Below are 15978 nucleotides of genomic sequence, written 5' to 3' on the forward strand. Positions count from 1 at the left end.
ATCAGTGCTTCAGTTACTCAGATTGCTGGATTCTTGCTGAAGACTAGGAATATTTGAATATAAATGTCATATATTTTGCACAAAAGATAACATATTTACTCAGAAAAATTTTTATCTAAAATTTGTATGTCTAATGCAAAATATATGATGTTTATATTCAAAATGATCATCAAATTATAAGAATTCCAGCAATGTAAATTATATTCTGACCGGGTGATTTGTATGAATTTTATGAGCTAAAACAAATATCTTCAGTTAATAAAAAAAAAAAATATTCTTCACAGGGTAACAGATGGTCGGTCGGTCCCTCCCTACCCCCCACCCCCCACCAACCGTCCCAAGGAGATGTGTGGGAAAACCAGAATACTTAACTTTTTTGTAATAAATAATACCTCAAACTAAAGTTAGGATAATATAATTGACATTGCTGGATTCCTTGTAAGACCAGGAATATTTTGAATATAAATGTCATATATTTTGCACAAAAGATAACATAGTTACTCAGAGAAGAAATTTTATCTAAAATTTGTATGTCTAATGCAAAATATATGATGTTTATATTCAAAATGATCACCAAATTATAAGAATTCCAGCAATGTAAATTATATTCTGGCCGGGTAATTTGTATGAATTTTATGAGCTAAAACAGGCAGTCAGGCAGGGTGGCGGGTGGGGCAAATCTAAAAATAGCGTCTCGAGCCGGACACTCACCGTGTATATGTGGAAAAAATCCGTGTTAAGTGAAAGTTCAGCTCACTGGCGAGGCACGCGTGTTATATGATAAGCAGCGTTAAGTGAAGAGCTACGTTGGCGGGGTAATACTATATATATATATATATATATATATATATATACTATATATATATTATATATATATATATATATATATATATATATATATATATATATATATATATATATATATATATATATAGTATATCTTTTATGCACTCAGACATTATATTATTTATCTTGACATTAAAGTATCCAAATCTTTCCTTATGTATGGCAAAAATTCTCATTATGCATTTAATTTAATAAAAAATCTTACTGACAATTGGACTAGTGTACTGTACTCTAATATGAGGACTTATAAATCTTACCATTGTGACATTCTTGACAGGTATAGACGCTATAAGGTCAAGTCCATCTTTTATCTCCTTCACCAAAGGGGTCAATGGAACAGAAATATCTATGCGTGTAACTAATTCTCCATGATGATGCTGAACCAAACTTGTGTATGCACGCCACACCACTACACAGCAACGAATTTCAGATAACTGGGACAAGGAGGTTGCTGTCACACAAAGCTGCTCACACACTGAAAAATAAAGACATTTATTAGTATAAAAACTGTACAATGTGGAAGTCTTCTTTTGTATATGTGCTTGTGTGGCCGTTCCATACTCCAGTTCAAAACATTTATTCAGAACCAACCACAATGTGACAGTGGTATCTACAAAATAGCAGTTTGCCTTAACAATCCAAACCCATGTCTAAAACTGACTATTGGTAATCACTTTCGGTAGGTACAGGTTTAAACATATGGTATAAGAATGACTTAGTGAGAATTGAATTGTTTTTCTTGGGGGGGACCAAGAGGAGCGAAGGAATAAATATTTGAATGTTTGAGCATAAGGAGATAGTGATATCTGAAGAAGAATTAGTGAGGATCATTATCTTTTTTATACCAAAAAGAACACTGATGCAGATGGGCATAAAAACAGAAATCATTGTTGAAACAAAAAGTCAAACTCTTAAATATGTTTCATATAATCATTACCTTGTAAAAGAACCTCCAAATCATCATCACAGAAGGAGTTGAAGGTAAGTTTTGACAATAAAGTAGTAAACTGTGTAGAGAGGTCAACAGCATGATGAAATAATGCTGATAAGGACTCCTTAACATGTTCTAGATGACTGCCATAAATATCTCCGCTGTGGGCAGAAATCAAAACATGTAATATATCACCACGCACGCGCACACGCGCACACGCGCACGCGCGCACACACACACACACACACACACACACACACACACACATATCTACTTATTAATTGCTAATAAATGAATGAGCTATCTGGTAACAAGTCTCTAAAAAAACTGCACACATTACCTACCTTTATATGCCTAAGAAACCTTCCTATATTCCAGAGATCTGTAGTAGTGTTTTTCACGATGAATATCGTATTCAGTTAAAATTGAAGTTGCACTATACTCAAAAACCCGACAGCTATCATTAATTTGTTACTGCACAGTTCTGTTCAGTATATGTATCATTTAAAATGAGAATTATGAAATAAGTAATAAAACTAATTAGCATTATGAAACATCATCATCTGCTTGATACATAGTCATTACACCACCCAACCAATCGGGAACAGCGTCAGGTGAGGTCTTTCAGAGACGCCACTAACCCGAAGGCAGTCGGTCGATCGGGTTTGGTATTGGAATTGTTGGAATATTCCATTGGTAGGAGGTACCCGCCCGATGGCAGTCCATATGAATATAAAAACCTCTTTCACCCTCCAAATTTTTATACTGTATATTGAGATAGAATATATACCAAACTGATAGAAAATGAATTTATTGGTAGGGTAACAGAAAGTTGTACATTCAAAGATTGTAAGTTACCCCAATATTTACAAGTGTTAAATATCTTCGGCTGATCATGAGCATGCAGCCGCGCGTAACCAACACTGCGTCACGAAATACACAAGGGCTGCAAGCAGTATTTTAGAGAAGAAACAAAAGCATCTACTTGTAGAGATATGTCAACAAACCTGCATGTTTATGTACATGATAATTGATGTTTCTAATATAAGAAATGTAAATTTCATATAGCAAGCAAAAATTACCAACGAAATGATGATGCTTAGATCAGCCTAGTCAGCCTCATCCCAAAGGACTGTGGATCTTTTTAAAACCTTATCAATTCTTTTTAAGTGGCACTGCAGCTGAGAACCAAACTGGGACACAATATACAAGGATGGGTAACAGAAATGAAGTAAAACAGAATGTATTAATATTAACATTCTGAAACATTAAATCAATTACAAAATATAGCAATTCTGTGAAATGCCGACGAGGCTACAGAATAAATGTGATTAAGCAGGTTAGGAATTCTCAGCTAAGTAGCCACATACTAAAAGATAAGGCCATATTTTAGGATGAATGAAGAGGCAAATGTTATTATTGTACAGCATGTGATTCACCTGGCTTTCAGAGGATTTGATTCCATTCAAGTGATATATGTAATGGCACTGAGAGGGTTTTTTTATTATTATTACAAAAAATCAGATGAATTTGATTTAAATTCAATAAAATTTGTAAAAAAAAAAAAATCTCAGATTTGTTTCCCTTGTTGACAGACAACTGTTCCCAGTTTTCTCCTCCAATGTACTTTGTTCATTTGAAACTAAGGAACTGCCTTGGTACAGAAAAAGCAGCAAAACTTGTATTTTCTTTTTAAGTCTTTGAATGCAGGCACTGGTCATGGTTACAAAGGTGCTTAATTAAATTAGAAATTGTTGTTTGCAATGTGTTTTTATAAATTCTAAATGCCATATTGTATCGAAAATTGTTGTGACTCAGTTGGTTTTGCTTTGCTTTGCTATTTGCAACTCTGAAGTAATCCTAAAACAAGAATAAGTTAAAAAACAAAAACAGTACAGTACAGTAGTAATGCAAATTCTGTGGTGAGAACACTGAATAGTGAGCATTATTAAAGTGAAAGTTTCTTCGTGATTATGTAGGCTACTGTGATAAATGCATAACATACTTTGTTGCTATGGCTGATTAGTTTATAACACTATAATATACAGTATAAGCAACTGTTTAATTTTTACTTCCTTCCTTTTACATTTAGCATATAAAACCAAACTATGATTTAAATCAATGATTTAAAAAATCTTTTGATATAAGTCATCATTTAAATCAACTTGATTTAAATCAAACAACCTTGGACAGTAATGTATTTGTTTTGTTGGTTTACCAGGTACAGTACTATTATTCTTCAAAAGATCTCATATGTGAACTGTTGATGGTTGGAACCAGCTCAAGTAGGTCCACTGTTGATATCAAGGCAACCACAGTACTGCGAAACACTGGGAATTGGTTTATGGATTACCAACAACACATGTATTGTCTGGATGCCACACTGTTGTCTACTTGTGGGATATTGGAAAAATGACAGTACTCAAAAAGATGAAAGCTATTTATCAGTTCATAAACCTTAACAAGCCTGAATCTAGCATGAAAGATGTTCTTGCTGAGGCTACATCATTTTGTTGCCAAAGTTTTGGTCCCATATCACAATATATAATTATGTCATCTGTCAGGTTAAGTTGGATTAGGTTATGTTAGTGTTAGGGTGCTTCATCATTAGGTGAAATAAGATGGAGTCCTAATTTTCAGGTGATCCTTTCAAAACTAGAAAGTTGCTAACCTGTCTTTGCAGTGGTCAAAAGTGTGGTTGATGATATGTAATAGGACTACAGGTAGGCTGCTAACATTTTCCACAGCAACTCCCTCTGCTTGTAACAAAAACTGCACTGCCAGTTCACAACATTCTGTCACCAAACTGCATTTCTATAAAAACAAAAATAAAAAGACTTGAAAAATAGCTGAACATAAACAAAAATACAAAGATTTGAAAAATAGCTGGAACATATGGAAGTCTTTCTTCCTTACATTAAGTGATGTTGTCATAACCAAAGCCAGATACAGGCTGGACCTCGCTAATCTGGGAAGCTTGGGACCAGACCAGTTCCGGATTAGCAAAAATTCCAAACCATCGAAGCTGAGGTTAAAAAAAGCAAAATAATGCATAAAATATACTATTATTGGTACCAATACAACTTACATCAGCATAAATCTAGCCCAAACTTACTGGACCTCTTTATGACAAAGTGTTAGTGCTATGGCACATGTTTACTGTACACTGGACCCTCACTTTATGCCATTCACTATATGGGAATTTTCATGTATGTACAGAACTAAACAAAATATTTATTTGAAATATTCTTTAACACTCAATGCCATAATATCTTGACCACTGGGGTTAGTTATACTGACATTCCCTGTGAAAGAGCCACAATTTTGAGCAACATATTACTGTATTCAAATGTACCAAGTTAATTTTTATGTCTAGTGCAAAATATGAGATGTTTATACTCAAATTAAATGCAATCTTGCAAGGATTCCAGTAATGCAAGTATTATTCTGCTAAGTCAAGTCAGTGACATTTTATAAGTGAAGAATTTTAAGCCTAAAATCACCTTCATCCCATTAATTATTATCACCCGCCATCACCTGCCTCCACTGCTGGCTGGGAGTAGGGGGGAAAGGGAGGTAGGGTGCTGACAGCCGGGATAGGTGCATAGTTATCAGTTGAGGGGTTAGAAGGGACATGGGATAAAAGATGGAGTTTAAGTTTTTTGCTTATAAAATGTCACTGATTTGACTTAGCAGAATAATACTTGCATTGCTGGAATTCTTGCAAGATAGCAATTAATTTGAGTATAAACATCCCATAGTTTGCACTAGACATAATAATTTAAACAATTAACTTAGTACTGTGCAGGTGAGTACAGGTTGTGATAATTTGTGTTTTTCGCTTGTAAAATGTTGTCGACTTGACTTAGCAGAATATAACTTGCATTGCTGGAATTCTTTCAAGATGACAATTAATTTGAGTATAAACATCCTATAGTTTGCACTAAACATAAAATTTTTAGTAATTAACTTAGTACCTGTACTATGCATTTGAATACAGGTTGTGATAATTGTAATGACTTTTCCACAACTTTTATAGCATTACTGTTGACTTTTAGCAGTTGTGGAAAATATCCAATTTTCCCCATAAGATTAAGTATTCACTACATGTGTCCTGAACCATCGAAGCTGCTGGACTATGGGGTCTCGGATTAGTGGGAACCAACCTGTACTGGTCTCTGCATCTAAGGGTGATGTTAATCTCAAAGAAATACAGTAAATGAGAAATCAGACAAGCTTTGCAAGCAGTGCAGTCCAAACTGGGTAATGTTCTTAAGATAAATATACCTGTATTCAAAACAAAATCAGATCCATGATACATAATGTACCATTAAATAGATCATATGTAGTGTATCTTACTTGGAGTAGCTCAATGGTTCTGTCCATATTCTTTTCTGCTTCTCCTCCACAAACTTGCAGGAAGTCATCAAATGCTGACTTCAGGCATGGTAGAGCAACATTAAAAAGGCAAAATGCAGTCTTATCAACTGGAAGATGTGGCAGGAAGGAACCAAACACAAATCTAGTGACTTGCACTCTCTTTTTAGCAGGCGGAGTCATTTCTAAAAAGTTGTGTGTCTTGTTAAGGCTAATACAGTAGCTATATAAAAAAAAAAAACACAATGAATAAAAAAAATAATAATGTTCAACAAGCTACAATAATCAATTTTACTAATACAGTTGTACCCCACTTAACGCGGTCAATAGAACCCAGAGGGTCCCGTGTTAAGTGAAATCCGCGTTAAGTGAACAACAGAACATATGGGATTAATTCCAATAGAAACCGGCCCGACCCCCAAACTCCACTTTTTGAAGACACATAACTATGTTGTAGTAAAAATAACATCTTAATTTTATGATGGTACATGCACACAATTAATACTTAAGAGAAATAGAGAAATACAGTCGCCAAGTTAATGTCCATTCAAATAATGGACTCAAGTCCCTCCCCCTCTCACACTACACTGCCGGCTCTTCCCTCTCTGAGAAATTTTTGGGGGAAAACCACTAAATTGTAATAAATAATACCTCAAACTAAAGTTAGGATAATACAATTGACATTGCTGGATTCCTTGTAAGACCAGGAATATTTTGAATATAAATGTCATATATTGTGCACAAAAGATAACATAGTTACTCAGAAAATTTTTTTATCTAAAATTTGTATGTCTAATGCAAAATATATGATGTTTATATTCAAAATGATCACCAAATTATAAGAATTCCAGCAATGTAAATTATATTCTGGCCGGGTAATTTGTATGAATTTTATGAGCTAAAACAAATATCTTCAGTTAATAAAAAAAAAAAATAATCTTCAGGACACTATCTGTCAATCAAAGTACCCCACCTTGCCTTCCCCCTCTTCCAACCGCGCGGTCAGTCCCAACCCTCCCCCCCACCCCCCACCAATCATCCCTTCAAGAGAAGAGTGGGTGAAAAATTTAGATTTTAACATTTTGTATTAAATAATACCTCAGATTAAAGTTAGGATAATATAATTGACATTGCTGGATTCCTTGTAAGACCAGGAATATTTTGAATATAAACGTCATATATTTTGCACAAAAGATAACATTCTTACTCAGATTAAACATTTTATCTAAAAATTTTATGTCTAATGCAAAATATATGATGTTTATATTCAAAATGATCATCAAATTATAAGAATTCCAGCAATGTAAATTATATTCTGACCGGGTAATTTGTATGAATTTTATGAGCTAAAACAAATATCTTCAGTTAATAAAAAAAAAAAATATTCTTCACGGGGTAACAGATGGTCGGTCGGTCCCTCCCTCCCCCCCACCCCCCACCAACCGTCCCAAGGAGATGCGTGGGAAAACCAGAATACTTAACTTTTTTGAAATAAATAATACCTCAAACTAAAGTTAGGATAATATAATTGACATTGCTGGATTCCTTGTAAGACCAGGAATATTTTGAATATAAATGTCATATATTTTGCACAAAAGATAACATAGTTACCCAGAAAAAAAATGTTATCTAAAATTTGTATGTCTAATGCAAAATATATGATGTTTATATTCAAAATGATCACCAAATTATAAGAATTCCAGCAATGTAAATTATATTCTGGCCGGGTAATTTGTATGAATTTTATGAGCTAAAACAGGCAGTCAGGCAGGGTGGTGGGTGGCGGGTGGGGCAAATCTAAAAATAGCGTCTCGAGCCGGACACTCACCGCGTATATGATGAAAAAATCTGTGTTAAGTGAAAGTTCAGCTCTGGCGAGGCACCGCGTATATGATAAAACGCGTTAAGTGAAACCGCGTTAGGCGGGGTAATACTGTATACTTTATTTTTTTTTACAACAACTCTTACGGTTTGAACAATGAACAATGTACAGCAGTTGGAAGCAAAAGTATATGGTTCACATGATCACAATTTTATTATAATCTGTATATAGCAGTCCTTAAAAGTGTTCTTTCACCAACATTTTCAAATATCTACTACACCCTTCCTCACTTCACAACAGGAAGTCCAAAACAAAACTGTGTAATTTTTCTAGTGAGATATTTTCTCAGATTTACCATATCTGTACTCCCATCGCACCTTTTTCCTAATACTACATCAGCAGGTGTCATCACCCTCAAGATTAAACACAATGTAAATTTTGCATCAAATTACATAATTACTGTACATGTACTTGCAAAATTGCCGGGCTCTGCTCAGGTACATTGGTATACTGCATAACCTTGGCTGTCATAATTTGCTCTTCCTGAAATGAGTACCGGTAACCTTCTGAACCTATTCTAACTTAACCCAATACATAACTTAACCTAACCCAACCGACTAACCTATCCTTGACTGTCACAGTTTGCCCTCCCTGACACAGGTAACCACCTCTCACATTGTCAACAGTAATACCAAGGTGCACAACCTTAGGATCAATGTAAAGTTTCAGGTTTCTAACTAACTTCTATTTTGGAGCTATGGCTGGAGCACACATCCTTGACCACTGGAGGGTCAAGACCTATCAGGCACTGATCCTGCTGAACAGCGGCCCCCCTTGGCGATGTTTGGGCATTCCTCAAGTCCCTCTCCCCAACCCATCCTCACCCCCGGGATATCAACATAATCAAAAGTGACAATTTCATTTTGGAAAGAAGTGGGATAAGTGTTGAACAGTGATGAACATTGTTTAAGCCAGTGAATTCAGCACTAGACAGTAACAGCGAGAGCTGCGACCCAACACTGAGATATGCACCCCTGTGTAACAACCACTATCTTCTGACCAGGCGGTGATAATCACTCCACCCTGGGCACAACAGTGGACCGACTTTACACCTGACTACGAAATAACACACCACCACCTAGCAGAGAGTAGGGTACTGTGACACCTCCCCACACCACCCGGTGTCTCCATAACCACGTGAGGTCCTTCATATTAACACCCGAGGGCAAGTTACTGCACCACGTAACACCACACCACCCGATGTCTCCGTGACCACGTGAAGTCCTTTATGTCAACACCTACGGACGAGTTACTGCACCACGTGAACACCACACCACCCGGTGTCCCCATGACCATGGAGGTCTTTCATATGAACACCTACAGACGAGTCACTACACCACATGGCCTACGTGACCTCACATAGTATGGCAAGACACCAGCCCAGCCATCAACTGCAAACTATAATAATTTGCATGTTCAATTCATGTTCCTTCTCCTTTTAGTAATGAAAGATTTTGTTAAACGACCCACCTACCCCATGTCTTTGTATGTAATAATTAATTTTTGCCTAATGTATATTTTTAGCCTTCGGGCTGCAGAGCTTTCTCAATAAACCGCTGCTTATTATTATTATTATTATTACACACACACACACATCTGGGGGTCAATGGTCAATAATAATACTGTACCAAGGTGCACAACCTTGGGACTTGTGTAATATGTGTGTAAAATTTTAGGTCTCTTACTGCTTGTTTTGGAATTATGGCTGAAACAGACAGACACGTCCTTTTATTATATGTAGAGATGGGAGAAGTCTATAAGAAGCCATAAGTCCAATCAAAGGGAGCATCTACAGGGAGCAGCACCAAAAACATCATCTGAGCAGCTGCAAACCCTGCCCATGAACCACTACCATGGCAGGATATATATCAAACTAGCACTGTATATTAATGTGGTCACTACTGGAGATATCACGTAATAGGAGCGACTCAACTTACTTGTAGATCATGACTAATTGCATGGAAAGAAATAACTTTTGATGAGATGGGAACTTTTTTGGAATGTTTATGCACATCTACAAGAAATTAGTACTTAAATCATTAGTTGCTCTCTGCTGGTCTAAAAGTAAACTCTATATTGATCCCTTGTTCCCAAAATAATGAAGAGGAAAGATTTCACTACATCATCACTACATATAACACCATCCATCATCACTACATATAACACCATCCATCATCACTACATATAACACCATCCTTCATCACTACATATAACACCATCCATCATCACTACATATAACACCATCCATCATCACTACATATAACACCATCCATCATCACTACAGATTGGTAAAGTAATTTCCGAGATTCTCGTGCGGACACACAAACAGACAGACTTCTTTGTTTTATATATTAGTAATGTGCAAAACTGCCCTCCAAGATTATGTTTATTGACATGCACTGCAGTCTAGTGGTTAAAACAATAAAACTAAGGTTCACAGCAATTTTCTTTTCAAAGGTGTCTAGCATGACTAAATTTAGAAACATTATGAAAATATTTATTCTTTTATTTTCCCCCAACATAAAATATCTACAGGATATATAACAAATAATCTTGAAGCAATCAAAAGGATATATTGACAATCTGTAATGTTTCAGGAAGTTTTTGCAGTCTTTCCTGATCTGTCCAATTAGCTGCTTCTGACAGCAAACTTAAAACATTGACCTCTCCCTGAGATTCTTCAGACTCCATCGCTCTCTTCTGAAATGAAAAAGAAAAAAAAATCTATCTGGTTTAATAGTCAAGGGTACCATAAAGCTAAAGAAAATTTGGAAGGAATGCAGATCAGTGATCACCAATATTGTTTTGAAAAGTAAGTCTGCTGTTGCCAAGCTTTTAGCATGTTTATTTTCACTCTCAATTATTTGTTATTTTTTGAATTGGCAGACTATTTTCTTTGGAGCCATTATGCCAAGCGGGATTCAGTTAGTGAATTTCTAAACTTCATATACAATACAGTAGCTACTTCCAGTGCAGGTATCAGACAAAAATGAGATTGATCCTGCAATCCTATTGCACTGTACTGTACCCGCACCTGATGAGAACAACCTGTTGATGTGCTCACAGATGATTGGGGGCTCAGGAACCCAAGGAAGTTTTAATTTACAATGGCTGGAGTTGATTTTATGATTATCCCTCAAGAAACTTACTGGAATTAAGATTTTTTTTTTTTAACTCTTTGCCATTGTTTACATACTCCCACTGTCTACCTTCATTTTTGTATACAGTACCTGCACTGTGTAGGCATATTGCATGCCTGCATTGTATATACTGTGTAGTATATACAGTACTGTATAGCAACCCTAGCTCATTAAAATGAGAAATGCTGTACTGTAATTGACTTATGGCTGAGATTGTATGGAATAAAAATAATAATAATTGATACTCAGTCAATTTGACCAAGAACAGCTGACAAAGCTGTGAGATGATTGTTTTCAGTAGAGTCCTTATGCCAGCAGCATCTGGTGTTCTTAGGGCCAGACTGTCACCTATCCAAGTACTAACCAGTCCCAACATTGTTTAACTTCGCTGATCAGACAAAAAGCGTTGTTTCTTATGTGTACCTATAAGCTCTTCAATTGTTGAGGCTCACTTACAAAGACTTCGAGTAATTAAAATTTAGATGTGTACAATGGCCAATCCCACTATGTCAGTTTTGTAGAAATCAGGGTCACTAGTCTTTGCCATAGGTGGCACTGAGCACGAGGTCCCCATGGGGATTTACCATGAGAATCTTGCAAGTTCAAATCAATCTTTTCCTGTGGTGCAGTTGTAGGTGCTATCTGTTATGTAATTACAGTACACTACACATGTGCTTCCCTTGATATGAAGTCCAAAGTGTCAGCTTCAAAATCTAAATTTACAGTCCTTAACAGACTTTTATGAATATGATAATCTCTTTAACTTTAGCTGGTGGTGTAGCATAAACTGAGCTACTCAAATGTAATCAAACTTGACTGTTAAATTAGGTTTGTTTTGTTAATACTATACAGTATTGTGTTACCTGCAATTAAAATAGTTTACAGCTGTAATGTCAGTATTAAAAGAAAATTGGACCATTGTTATCATGAGCATCTTCTCTCTAAAGGGATTTAGCAAATGAATCTCACAAATTAAAATTGACAGCTACCCTGAGAGATTGGAGCGCCTGAACTTGCCTAGCTTATACTACAGACAGGAAAGGGGTGACCTAATTGAGGTGTATAACCATCTCAAGGGACACTACTCAGTCGAGTGTCTTTACTTGGAACTGGAAGACGTTCGCCCGACAAGGGGTCACAGCTCAAAATTGAAGAAGCCTCAAGTCCAGAAAACTGTGAGGGCAAACTTTTTCGTAGTGAGAGTTGTGAACTCTTGGAACAATATACCAGAAAGTGTTGTAACGGCACCGAGTGTGAGCTCTTTCAAGACAAGACTTGACCAACACTGGAGCAGGTTCATGTACATTCAGGAGCCGGTTTATGCCCAGTACTTGCCAACAGTGCATAACAGAGACATGACCGATCGCCCAAGCGGCTAACGAGCCGATCAGTGGTGAAGGGGATAAAAGTAAAAGTAAAAGACAGCATGCATTTCTGTGTTGCAGTTACCATCATATATTCTTCTTATATGAACTGCTTGTATTTTAGCCTACATCATTAACAAACCTTTACCTCCATTCTAAATTAAAATTTAACCAGAACAGGTGGCCCAACTCGGTGATAAAATTACCCAAATAAAAGGCAAAATGTTTTCCTATAGTTTCTATTCAATACAGTATTATTTTTTCACAATAACAGAAATTACATTTTATGGAATACAGTATAGTAGCCATTTTCATGGGATCTGTGACCATTATGTTCCTACCTTTGTTTTATTGTTGATCTACATACTGTACCTTGGACTATTTAGAAAAGATTTTGCTCTTATGTACCTCTGAAAATAGGGGGCTAACCCCGCTAGAACGTTAATTCCAGAAGGGTCACCGGTGGTCATTAATTTTTAATTAAATACACTAGAATCATGAATGAAGGGTCATTTTACACTAATTTTGAGGTGTGAAATCTGATGGCATGGCCAATTTTTGGTTTGGGGTCAACTTGACTTCCAAATCCAAGATGGCCTCTTTCGGTATTGAAAATAAAAAAGGTGAATTTTCGATCTTGCACCGGTATTTCTCTCGCTGTTATTAATATGTTTTTCATAATGTTTAGACAATTCTAAGACCTGATTTCTTCTGTGATATTTACGACGGAAATTAAGGATAACCGAAATATTACTTTTTCCATATTATTAGATTTGGTCAGTCACAAGTTGTTTACGTCTCACAGAGAAGGTCTGACCACCCATCACGCAGTGCTCCTTACCTCCGTGTTGGCTTCCTACGCGTCTACAGTGCATGTGCAGGGGGTGGTGAGGGAGTTTCTTATTGGCTATAGCAATATTAGACTTATAATTGGGCAAGAGTTTTTTGTCTTAGCCAATGAACAATGCGTGGGAGATTTGATTTTTCAGTACTGTACCAGAATAACCACATTAACCAGATAAGGCTGAACAGGTGGAAAGAGCTGTGCTGACATTGTGATAGAGGTTATTTTACGTCAATTGCAGAGTTTCATCAGAAAAATAGTGGTAAATTTGCATAAGTGCACCCAATCTCTGTTAGAAAGTCAAAAATATATTTTTCTGGTGTATTTATGTGTGTTTAGACCGATTATGACCTACATTTCCGTCGGAAACTGTCTTTTTTTTCTGATTTTTTTTCTGTGGGGCGTATTCCGAAAAAAATAATAATGGCTAAGCAAATACAAAACACACAAAAAAACACGAGAAAAAATAAACCAAGCCTAACCTAACCTAACTGACTCTCACCATATGATGGAATCACTTACTTCTTACCTTATTGGCCGTCTCTTCTTTGTCTTTGGGATAAGGGACGAGTTACCACAATGCCACATATGTTGGTCTTGACGATATTTACATTCGTTCTTGCACTTAGGACACTTTACTGAGGTCGGGAGAACACCATGAGCTCGAAAAAATGCTATAGTTTCTTCGTTTTTTTCCCCAAAACTCGCAATCAGCTCCATATACAGTACTTGTAATTGAAGTGACACCCATCACAGACTTCCATGGTCGGAAATGAATTTGGAAATATGAGACCCAAAATAAAAATTTAATTTGATTGGGCCAAAAATACCGCGAATTAAACCACAAATCATTTTAATTGGTTGCCCCCCAAAAACGCTTTTGATTGGCCGCGCGACGTGTACGGGAATGCATGCGCATGATGATTTATAAAGGAGACACGGAGTGTAGGAGGTGAGGTAGGCGATAATGGCAGAAGATTAATGGAAGAAATAGAGAAAATTTAGGATACGCTATCTCCGTTATTATACATTTGCGACAGTAATGTAATAGAAGAAAATTATCTTATAATTAGACGTCTTATTCGAATATGATAATAGATTAGGGGTAGGAATGTGGGATGCAAAAATGCAACAATACCAAAAATTATTGAGTGTATTTTGTGTTTTTAGCAAATCTGGCCACCATTTCAGTCGCAAATGAGCCGTTATGGAGATATGAAACACCCGCCCAAAAAAAAAATAATAAATTTAAATAAATAAATACCGTAAATAAAATAAAATAAATTACCAACAATAATGGTTGCTCTAAGTGGGCAGGCTTTGAAGTAGAGGGAAAATGTGAGGTAAAAATACAAGACCACCAAACAAACATTTGAAGACCTGACCTAACCTGTAAAAATCCTAAAGCTATAAAAAGCTTATATACCTTATTGATGTTTTCAGTGTTTAGTACATGATGATGGTGTTCAGATTACGAGGGACCCATAAACTCGACAACGATTCTTAACATTTTTACAGGTTGTGTGAGGTTTTCAAATGTTTGTTTGGTTTTGAGATTGGGTAGGGAATAAGTTTAGTTAAGTTAAGAGTGTGGAGAAGATGGTCAACGTTATGGTAAAAGGGTTATAGAGTAAAAGCACTAATACACTATACATAATCCTTGTCAAATTAAATAAGGAAAAAATGTTTTGATAGCATCCCTTTTATTACTCATAAAAACAGTTCATTGACTATATTAACAAAACCTGACCTTCTACCCCAACAACACAGTCACGTACCAGCAGCAGCAACACTCAAGGTGGTGTTATGGTCAGCGTCAACACTATTCCTGTAGTGAGCTGGGGGAGGGGAAATAGGACTCTATGCTTTTTAATATGATTATGTTCACTCTGGACAAATAGGTCTGCCCTGTAAAGTGTATCCATTTTTTTTATATGATTTGTGCTGCTCCCTGTGACAACCCTCCTGCAATGAAACTGGGAAAACTGGTTACTCTTAAAAAAAATGTAATAGTTTTGCAATATTTTGTAGTAAAGCACCTGTACAGTAGTTCTACAATTAATAAAACAAAAAATATTTAGATTGCTTACATTACTTTTTCTCTACTGTTACACTTTACTTCTTACCCTCTTTAAACACTCAGCAGCGTGGATATTGCGGAACTCAGACGTCGCCCGGATATTTTTAAACGTAATGTTTAACAACGTTGGGGAGAAGCTCTTTGTCACCTCCACTGTCAGTGAAATTATGTTCACCGGAGTCAAAGTGAGTTAACTGAAGCAGCATGGCCAGCTGAGAAGGGTGGGGTAAGTAATAGTGTAGGCAGGATGATCATCTGTGAAATAGGTAGATCGGGGTAAGTGAGCTCGAGGCTGGTAAGAGGGTTGGGAAGGAGGTTTCGAATAGCATGGAAAAGAAGCCAGTGAGTGAGATGGAAAAACACTGAAGAGAGGGGTGGGAAAGATGTTACAGTTGTGAGAGGGATGTATAGAAGGATAGTAAGGACAGAAAAGATTCCTGTGAGAAGGAATTGGCAGTTTGCTAATGAGTGGGCTATTAGAGATTGGCAGCTTACTGTTGAGGGATACAAGAGA

At 36.4% G+C, this 15978-nt stretch overlaps 1 protein-coding gene across 5 annotated transcripts in view; it reads right to left on the reverse strand.

The window, feature by feature from the left end:
* The window catches only part of LOC121866933 (uncharacterized protein C1orf112-like), a 72345-nt gene extending 56367 nt beyond the window's left edge, over positions 1–15978 (reverse strand). Inside the window, exons 1-6 of one of the 5 annotated variants that reach the window (XM_042366695.1) lie at positions 15511–15978; positions 10611–10736; positions 6137–6349; positions 4449–4591; positions 1784–1938; positions 1104–1321 (exon numbers count right to left, since the gene is read on the reverse strand). In XM_042366695.1, the coding sequence (XP_042222629.1) occupies positions 1104–1321; positions 1784–1938; positions 4449–4591; positions 6137–6349; positions 10611–10727 (846 nt within the window). In that variant the 5' untranslated portion in view covers positions 10728–10736; positions 15511–15978. Of the gene's footprint in view, positions 1–1103; positions 1322–1783; positions 1939–4448; positions 4592–6136; positions 6350–9973; positions 10223–10610; positions 10737–15134; positions 15390–15510 lie in introns of those variants that run through there. The other 4 variants (XM_042366712.1, XM_042366704.1, XM_042366687.1 and 1 more) reach the window with 4 other exon arrangements.

The sequence above is a fragment of the Homarus americanus genome, unplaced genomic scaffold (genome assembly GCF_018991925.1).
Source record: "Homarus americanus isolate GMGI-L3 unplaced genomic scaffold, GMGI_Hamer_2.0 scaffold32583, whole genome shotgun sequence".
Classification (NCBI taxonomy): Eukaryota; Metazoa; Arthropoda; class Malacostraca; order Decapoda; family Nephropidae; genus Homarus; species Homarus americanus.